Here is a 10,096-nt window from a genome sequence, read left to right on the forward strand (position 1 = left end):
GTGACCAGACGAGCGGAAAGAGAGTAAAAGTAAAATCATGTGAAAGAGAAGTTCGGTCAGAGAAAAGCTAAAAAACATAAAGTTAACCATTGTGGGAGTGAATAACCAAATGGTTGATATGTTAGTGTGAGATTAACAGTTTGAAAGAGATAAAGAGAATAATTTGTTTTGTTGAAAGAAGTTCTAAACTAATTGAACCCACCTGTGTGGACTTTGACAAAAGGTAGATGATTATTGGAAGTTCAGGATACAACTATGGTAACTCATGCGACAGCGTAAGTGAATTATACACGGATACTATTGCGATAAAAATAGTTTGGCTTGTCAACTGAATTCTAAAGCAACTGAATTGGCCTAAGTGGACTTTTGAAAACAAGAAGAGAACTGTGGAGTGTTAGATACAACTATGATCTCCATAGTGTAAAGAATTGTTTTTATATACGTTTAACTTGTTTCGAATATATATATATCCTTAGCTCAACACACCCGTATATTTACATTACTATATATATACTACTAAAAATTAAGTTCATAACATAGTGTTTAAATTTACACCAGTCACTTTCATTTGACAGATTCAGTTCCACAGTAGAAATTCTGAAACTTCAAGCTTCAAAATTCATAGATGAACTGTATTCTTCTCTCAGCTATATCAATATCCAAGTAAACAACATGATGCCATGAAACGATGAATTTCTTTCTTTTTTTAAATTCATACATCATAGTAGAAACTAAACTATGTACTTTTTACTTTCATCAACTTAAATATAATTTTTTAAAAGTAATGTTTTTACAAGTGTGTCCATCTTCTACTGCCCCCAACAATTTTAAAATTTATATTTACTGCTTTTGTAAGTTTCACTAATTTTTTGGCACAGAATTCTCCAAAGTAGAGTTTCATGATATTTTTTCGTGGTGTATTTATAAAATGTCCCAGAATGAAAGAAACACAGCATGATCACTTTGATGCACATAACCTTCTCTTGACTTGTCATCATGTTTGTTAACGACGAATTTTGTGACCATGATTACACTTATTATCGCAAAAAACTGAATACACATGCCCTTCATCTACCACTAACCATAGATTCATAATTGTCACTGCCTTATCATGGTTTACGTTTGTAATATGTCAAATAATTCTTGAACATCATGTGTCTGTGCATGTCTTTAGTTTAGCAAGGAAACATTTCAAATTATATTAAAATGCTATAATATAATTCACAAAGCTATAGATGAAATAAATTTATACTGTCAACCAAAATTAATGTACTTCACAAGAGTATATGGTTATTGTTCTGAGTACAGAAAAACTAAACAAAATGTTAGAACTAAGTATAAAATAACAACAACTTTGACGGCAGCATCTACAGATGTTTTTGTTTCAGGCTTTTATTGTTTGTTTAGGAATGTCAATTTTTAAAGTTTAACTACCAAAAATACAACTTTTCTTCAGTTAACCTGATTCTAGCACACACACATCAAAACCATTTCATCTTATAATTTATGAATGAAAACAGAAAAAATACTCAAATAAAGCTATATGAACTTGAACCTCCATTAAAAAATGAAATCTGAAAAGAAATATTAAGATTTAATTGAATTTCCCATCAAAAATCATAATTTATTCTGTAGTCACTATTTAGATATTGAGTGATTTTGATGTTAATATTTTGCACTGGAATGATTTGCAACACTGAGATAAACCTAAGATATTTGAATACATGATTTGAAGTAACAGAATGTATTATAAATGCATACTATTAAAAATCTTATTTGAGGAGGAAGTACTAATTTCTTATCACCTTCTTTTGGAAAAGAAGAAATGCTCTTATCTTACTTTTACTATTATTTATTTGCTCTTTTTTTTAAGCATACTACCCATATTTAACTTAACTATTACTAATAAGCCTATTTTTAATATAAACAAAATCTCACACTTGTACTACAAAACATATTTTTCACACAAATGAATCCTTAAATTATGTAATTAGAAGTCAAGAATTTTCTTAAAATTAACTTATTTTTCTTATAAGAATTTCTTCACTGAAGACTAACTATTAAAGACATAAAACTGATATATATATATATATAAAGCTCTTTAATAATTTATCATTTTCCATCTTAATAAGCCTTTGTTAATTTTAATGCCTGGCTCTTATGAATCGCTTCTGACAGTTCTTCAGGAGTTAAAATCTTCAGTTTTGCAAGTCCATATAAAAGTTGATCTTTAGCATTACCCACAAACTGTTGATTTAGAAAGGCTGCTAAACCATGGTATCCATCTTTCATTGTGTAAAGAGGAACTCTTAAGATACCCAGTGTCTGCCAAGTAGAAAGATAAGTACATACATTATTCTTCTGTCAGTTATATCAATATCCAAGTATACAACCAGACAATATATGCATTTTCTCTTATAAATATGTGCACAGCCCGATACACTTCTAATACAGATAAAAAATATGAAGTACTGATAGTTAGTATCTTGTATATAACAATCACAGTATTCATGAATGACTTATCCATTTTTCTTGAGGCTAACTTAATAAAAACCCTTTAATTCAAACAAAGATGGGAAAAATCACTTCAATAATCACGTTTCTTACTCCAGTATGAAATTAAAGTATTAGTCTTGTCTTATTAAAAGTCCTTGTATAAAAATTAATTTTGAATGTCTGAAAAGAAAGCTGTCATTACTGCACAAATTTGCAACCACTACAGGTCAATTTTACAGCATTCACATTTTATTATAGCATCTTAAGGTGCTCCTATAGCACTGGTTTTCCTATATATAATATCTGCAGATGCTAAATTGTGGTAAATATAAAATTAAACTTTTTACTGTTTCTTCTAACTGTAAAGTACATTGCATGAGTCATTTATCAGTGACTGGTATCACCACTGTGGATTTCAATTTTACAATATTAAAACTTGCACCTTACTAACCAATCACTGCAATACCGTACATTACAAATAACAGGTTGTATATTTAAAGAACAAACACAGTGTGGTAAATATAAAATTAAATTTTTACTGTTTCTTCTAACTGTAAAGTACATTGCATGAGTCATTTATCAGTGACTGGTATCATCACTGTGGATTTCAATTTTGCGATATTAAAACTTGCACCTTACTAACCAATCACTGCAATACTGTACATTACAAATAACAGGTTGTATATTTAAAGAACAAAACACTTAAGATTTACACAAATACTAATTTATACTATGATACTCTCAAAATGGACTTCATTTAAACTCAGCTTAATGGGAAAAGATCAAGAGAGAAAAATCTATTTTAGCCATAATTCCCTCACAAGGTTTGCAAAACATCATTTACTGTCATGTTTCACAAAACACACACACATTATGACTTATTACACAAATATATTACACTTAATAGACATAGTATTAAGATGTAAGATATACTATATGAAACAGCATTAAGATATAAGAGACTATAAGAAACAGCATTACTGTGTAAGATATACTATAAGAAACAGTATTAAGATGTAAGATATACTATAAGAAACAGCATTAAGATATAAGAGACTATAAGAAACAGCATTAAATTGTAAGATATACTATAAGAAACAGCATTACTGTGTAAGATATATCTTACAATTTAATACTGTTTCTTATAGTATATCTTACACAGTAATACTGTTTCTTATAGTATATCTTACATCTTAATACTGTTTCTTATAGTATATCTTACAATTTAATACTGTTTCTTATAGTGTATCTTACATCTTAATACTGTTTCTTATAGTATATCTTACACAGTAAAGCTTCTTCTTATAGTATATCTTACAATTTAATACTGTTTCTTATAGTAATACTATAATAAGAAGCTTTACTGTGTAAGATATACTATAAGAAACAGTATTAAGATGTAAGATATACTATAAGAAACAGCATTAAGATGTAAGATATACTAGAAAGGTCAATAAGGTGTAAGATATACTATAAGAAACAGTATTAAATTGTAAGATATACGATAAGAAACAGTATTAAGATGTATGATATACTATAAGAAACAGTGTTAAGATGCAAGATATACTATAAGAAACAGTATTAAGATGTAAGATATACTATAAAAAACAACATTAAATTGTAAGATAGACTATAAGAAACAGTATTAAGATGTACGATATACTATAAGAAACAGTATTAAGATGTAAGATATACTATAAGAAACAGTATTAAGATGTAAGATATACTATAAGAAGAAGCATTACTGTGTAAGACATACTATAAGAAAGGTCAATAAGGTGTAAGATACACTATAAGAAATAGTGTTAAATTGTTAGGTACACAATAAATAATCATTAAAACAGGACATAGTACTAGACCAATATATTATATTTACCTGAACATATTGCTGTAAACTATATTTCTAACATTTTAATTTAGATGTTTGTTTTGTTCTTAACTAATTTATTTTGCTAAAAATTCCTCACCTGTTTCTTGTAATTGTTTTTATTTCATATAATATTTGCCTCTTGATAAAGATATTATGTACTTTCAATATTTAACTGAGGAGTAGAATTAACTTCCCAACACATAGGTTCTGACTATATTAAAATCTGGGTGTTTCACATACAAAGAAATTGATTACTTTTAATTGTCCTTTAACAAAATGGCAGAGAATAAACACAGAAACTAAATGCCTGTGTTAAACAAAGTAAACAGATATTACAAGAGTACAAGAAGTTATTATTTATTACACATAAATGCAATGTATAGTAAGGCTAAGACAGTCAGTGCTGTGATGAAGCTAGACTGAGTAGTTCAAAAAGTCGCTGTCGGTTGTAACTGTAATTACCTAATGTGCAGGTTTGGAACTGTTTTCAAGTATTTTCACTCACTGTTTATGTTATAAGAAAGTTCCTGTGACTCAAATGAAGCCATTTACATTTACTAATTATCAAAACTTAGCTTAGAATTGTATTTATTAACAGCCATCAGTTTTACATTAATACATAATAAACACAAACCAGCTATAATTTTTTCCCCCTTTAATAACTACACCATAACAAAGTTTTGGTCATCTTTTTTTGTGGGTGAAATTCAACAATTTAAAAAAAAAAGATTCCAAAAATGAATCAAGTGGAATATTTTGCAATATTCTTGATTTTTACACTTTACATTTAATTTAAAAAAGAAGCCCTGAATCCTTCACTTACACAAAAACATTGAAAACTATGAAAATAAACAATTTGGTGGAACAAAACAAAAAAAGTTTTTTTAATTATTAACACTACAATGCACACATATTTTGACTACAGTTCTACAAATAATATTTTTGAGAAAAAAAGTGGTAACCTCATTGCCATAATCGGTTGCTTCCAGATTTTGTTTTTCGATAGCACGAAACTCTTCAAATGTCACAGGTAAACTGTAAAAATGAAAAACAAACTTGTGACGGTGGTTTACATGTGAAATTAAGTGATCTGCTTCTCTGACCATAAATCTGCCTAAATCCAGATTTATTTCTTCCTGTAATTCACGATTTAGGCCACAAACAATATCTTCCTCTCTTTCTATGATACCACCAGGAAATCCCAACAGTCCATCAAACCGTAACTGCATCTGGAAAAAATTATCAGTTGGGTGACTATATGAAATAACATGCCATCATCATTATAACTTACAACTCTTTTGCAAAACAAGGCAGCATTCAACTAGGCTACAAACAATAATAACATATCATTAGTATTATTTCATACAAAGCTTCATTAGAGCTACAAAAGTTTAACTTTCATTAGATATAAATCAATGAAACTATAATAAGATTGGATTATCCAAAAAATGCCTAACATTTTTGATTCAAGCTCATGTAATAAATATATATATGTATTTATTTTGCTCATAAGAAAGTTTGATATATTAAAAATTCTAGAGGTAGATGTTAAAGAATAACATATAATGGAAAGAACAGAACAATGGTGTAAATAAAACTATTAATAGTAAATTATTAGTAAATAAAAATATTAATAGCCATCAATATTAGTTATGGTAATGTATAAGAAAAATTATAAATGACAACCTGCAAAAAATTTGTATGAAAATACATCTGCTCAAGACATACACAAGATGAAAGCAAATCTTCTACGAGAACTTTAAATCTGGAATATTATCTATAGTTTAAAAAAACACACCAAAAAAGATCAGATAGGTTATGAAACACAGGTGAACCAATAATCCTGAAGAAATTATGAAGGTCCATTACACATTACAAGTAAATCTACAGTAAAAAAGAATCTGAAAACCATATAGATAAATGCAGTGAAATCCCTATAAACTGAAACAAAGTGACTTAAACCTTCAAAAAGACGGCAGAAATGAGCCAAGCGAGGAAAAGATATACAAGTAATCAACATTCTCATTATTGGAAATAGCATCATTTAAAGATATTCTAATTTAGACAATACCTAAAATAAACAGATGAGCAGACAGACACAAATCCAGGCCATTATTAAAAGTTAATTCAGAGTTAGACCAAAAAGTGGCTATGTTATCTAAATGGCCTCCATGAGTAAAATGGTCTTCTGTCACTTTGCTTCTTTACGTCATTTTAAGAGACCTCACCAGTAAAGGTTATCTAAGTGGCTTCTATGAGTAAATGGTCTTCTATCACTTTGCTTCTTTACATCATTTTAAGAGACCTCACCAGTAAAGGTTATCTAAGTGGCTTCTATGAGTAAAATGGTCTTCTGTCACTTTGCTTCTTTACATCATTTTAAGAGACCTCACCAGTAAAGGTTATCTAAGTGGCCTCTATGAGTAAAATGGTCTTCTGTCACTTTGCTTCTTTACGTCATTTTAAGAGAACTACCAGTAATAGTTATCTAAGTGGCTTCTATGAGTAAATGGTCTTCTATCACTTTGCTTCTTTATGTCGTTTTTATGAGACCTTACCAATCTTGTTCATGGAAACAACAGCATTTTTATAAATTCTTACTCTTAGATTTCTAAATATCTTATGAATAATCCTAACACTCCTTTAGTAGTTTTTTTTCTGTTACATTGAACATTCGGTGAAAGGTTTCAAGATTTCATCAGTGATTGCAATAAAATCTTTAGCTTTCTCAGCAGTCAGAGAAAATACTTCAAGTTTCCATCTCCTGCATCACATTATATTTTCTAAAATTAAAACATTTTACAGATTCTTCTGAATTAAAGAAACATTATCAACCTTAACCAGAACCTTAGTATCAGCAAATCTGAAGAATTTGTTGATATATTAAAATCACTGAAATAATGTTAACTAAGATCCTAAAATAGACCATGGTGAGACCCCATTTAAGACATTCTTCCAATCAAAAACATGTTCATTGATCACTATTTTCTGCTTTCAAGGAGAAAGCTAATTTCCTACCATATTTCTACATTTTCCACTGTACCAAACATGCAAGAATGTACAGAAGAGCGAAACACCACGAAACTGTCAGAGTGAGAAAGTATTTGTGGAGCAGAAGATTCAGCCTTGCTTCAAGGTTAAAACCAAATTCCTGATATTTTCCTCTGTTTTCTACAAATAATACTATATCACTGTAGGGATAGAGCAATGAAAAATGTGGGAAATTGACATTAATATTTAATAACTAAAACAACACATAGCTACCTTATAGTCAAACTAAATCCATAAAATTTACCATTTGACAATTTTATTGTCTGGCATGCTCTAGCTCAAAATATAAACAAATTATATGTATAATAATTTATTATTTACATGTCAAATGTTGAATAGAAACACTGTATGATAGTACTATAGTCTATAATAAGCTGTGGAATTGGTAACCCTCTATTTCCGTCATTTGTACTTTGATATCTAACTGCAACTCGCAAGTGTCTATGGTGTGTTTTTTTCTAACTAACACTACTAGTAGTAGTAGTAGTAGTAGTAACAGTAACATATTTACATAGTAACACTAACAGTACTATCAACAGTAGACTGGTATAATGAATATAAAATCTTCATGAATGTTTTCATTTTCAACGCGCATATCTTAGTTATTGCTCTAATTTCTAAACTGAACTCATAATTTACCAAAACTGAAGCATGGCTTGGGTATTTTCCTAAAACCAATTTGTTTAGAGGTGCACATATAAAACAATGGGCTGCATGACGGAAAGAACGATCGATTCTTAAACTTTCTTCCATTGAAATTTTTCTGTGATGCTGATCGGAAAGTAGCTTCTCCAAAACTTCACTTTCAAAATAGTGGTCCACCGTGAATTTCAAAGCTTCGTCCATCCTATAATTTTAAAACCTACTTTGTCATAGTACTTAAAAATTAAAATACATACACACGTTCTTGGGTCTAGCGGTTACACTTAAGACTAGACTTTGTAATACTACCTACTACTAAAGTACTTATATTAAAAACCTATTGACAAGTTTTATTCACTATCTCAATGATTTTTCTGGTTTTAGGGCAAAGCTACAGAATAGGCTATTTGCCTCTGTACACCACTGAGCATCGAGACCCAGATTTTAGCGATGTAATTAATTAATTAGGTCCGTTATCTTTAGCATATATTGTTTATTGCCGACCTTCTAGGAGACAGTTTGCATGATTCAAAAATAATGCTTGTAACTTCAAAGTTCGATAATGAGATAATACATGTTTGACATATACCTTGCAATATACTTTTGTTTCCTTGTATAATTTGTATGCGCTAAATGTATTTATGTATATACATGTGTGTGTGTATTCCAAAACTACTATATCACAAAGTAAGTAAATAAAATTTGAAAATTATGACATTTGATCTTATTTAATTTTCAATTTTCCTAACACCTTCACTATCTGATTTAAGCTTCTTTTTTTACAACAATGCGAAAAATACATGAACAGTGTTTTCATTTTTTGTATTACAGAACTGTATCATGCGCTAGCTCCCCTCTCCCTAGCTAATATGTTAATTTTCCGCAATTTCTGTATTTCATTGCAGTTCAGTTTGGACGCAGAGAATCGCTCATGTAAGCAATTGAACTTTACTGCATACAAGACGTGGATTAGCTAAGTGGCGATAAGCCATGTTTTCTTACAGAAAATATATATTGTGAAGTTTTGATAAAGACAGTCCTCTTTTCCGCCAGTGGACTATATAATGGTTAGAGGCTATCACTCCATTGTGTTCATAGCGTAGTGGATGAAGGTCACGTGCGTAAATCTGGCTTTGTTAATTATATTGTATTTTATACTTAAAGCCAGGTTTACCCTTATTAGGATAACTTTGAAAGCGCTGATAACTGGTAGGTTTCGTTAACATTAACTTGTTGGCCGACTTAAATTGAACTTTCAGTATCAGTTAGTTTATTTTTGCTCAACATGCATTTGTATTTCAGTTTAACTTGAGATCTATTTTAGTTTTTATATTAGGTTACTTAGTGTAGCCTACAGGAGGGAAAGGGAGCACAACGAACTGGTAAGAGAAAGCTATTAAAGGCTTCTCCAGTCTTCTGTTGTCAGTTTAACACACCCACCACAAACTTGCCCTTATTTTGTTCTGTATAGGTCCCCTGGTGGGACAGCGGTTAGTCTATAGATTTACAACGCTACACTCAGGGGTTCGATTCCCCTCGGTGGACACAGCGGATAGCCCAATGTGGCTTTGCTATAAAAAACACGCAATGTCTTGCACAGCGTGTTTGTAATTTCAGCTACTGGTTTTAATAAAATTTCTTGTTGTAACTATCAGCTTTTCGACACTTTCTTCACGACAGACTCAATTAGAATTTAATGATAAACAAAATAACACTTCAAAATTCGTAACTCGATATTCTCTGGACTTCTAGTTAATCAGCCCTAACTGAATATTCTGCAGGAAATTTACATACCGGAAAATATCATACTGTCATTATGAAGCATTTCTCTCTGTTCTTTTTTCAAATACATATTGTTACATCTCTGTGTTCGTTTGTCAATTTTCCGTAGAAATTCTTTCCGAAGAAACTTTAGCGATACAAGTCCTTTCTTAAATAAAACTAGTTTATTCTTTCTCAATACAACTTTGCAATACACTTAATTTCCACAGTCACGCTATAACTTAAACAAACGTTATAATTCACAACGAACGATTC

General features: G+C 30.0%; 1 protein-coding gene across 2 annotated transcripts in view; it reads right to left on the reverse strand.

The window, feature by feature from the left end:
- Window positions 1-1,368: 1,368 nt before the first annotated feature.
- Window positions 1,369-10,096, reverse strand: part of LOC106467041 (histone-lysine N-methyltransferase SETMAR-like) — an 18,803-nt gene continuing 10,075 nt past the window's right edge. Inside the window, exons 1-3 of one of the 2 annotated variants that reach the window (XM_013927352.2) lie at window positions 8,057-8,449; window positions 5,329-5,595; window positions 1,369-2,325 (exon numbers count right to left, since the gene is read on the reverse strand). In XM_013927352.2, the coding sequence (XP_013782806.1) occupies window positions 2,125-2,325; window positions 5,329-5,595; window positions 8,057-8,263 (675 nt within the window). In that variant the 5' untranslated portion in view covers window positions 8,264-8,449 and the 3' untranslated portion in view covers window positions 1,369-2,124. Of the gene's footprint in view, window positions 2,326-5,328; window positions 5,596-8,056; window positions 8,450-10,096 lie in introns of those variants that run through there. The other variant, XM_013927353.2, reaches the window with a different exon arrangement.

Source organism: Limulus polyphemus, unplaced genomic scaffold (assembly GCF_000517525.1).
Source record: "Limulus polyphemus unplaced genomic scaffold, Limulus_polyphemus-2.1.2 Scaffold2467, whole genome shotgun sequence".
Taxonomy (NCBI): domain Eukaryota; kingdom Metazoa; phylum Arthropoda; class Merostomata; order Xiphosura; family Limulidae; genus Limulus; species Limulus polyphemus.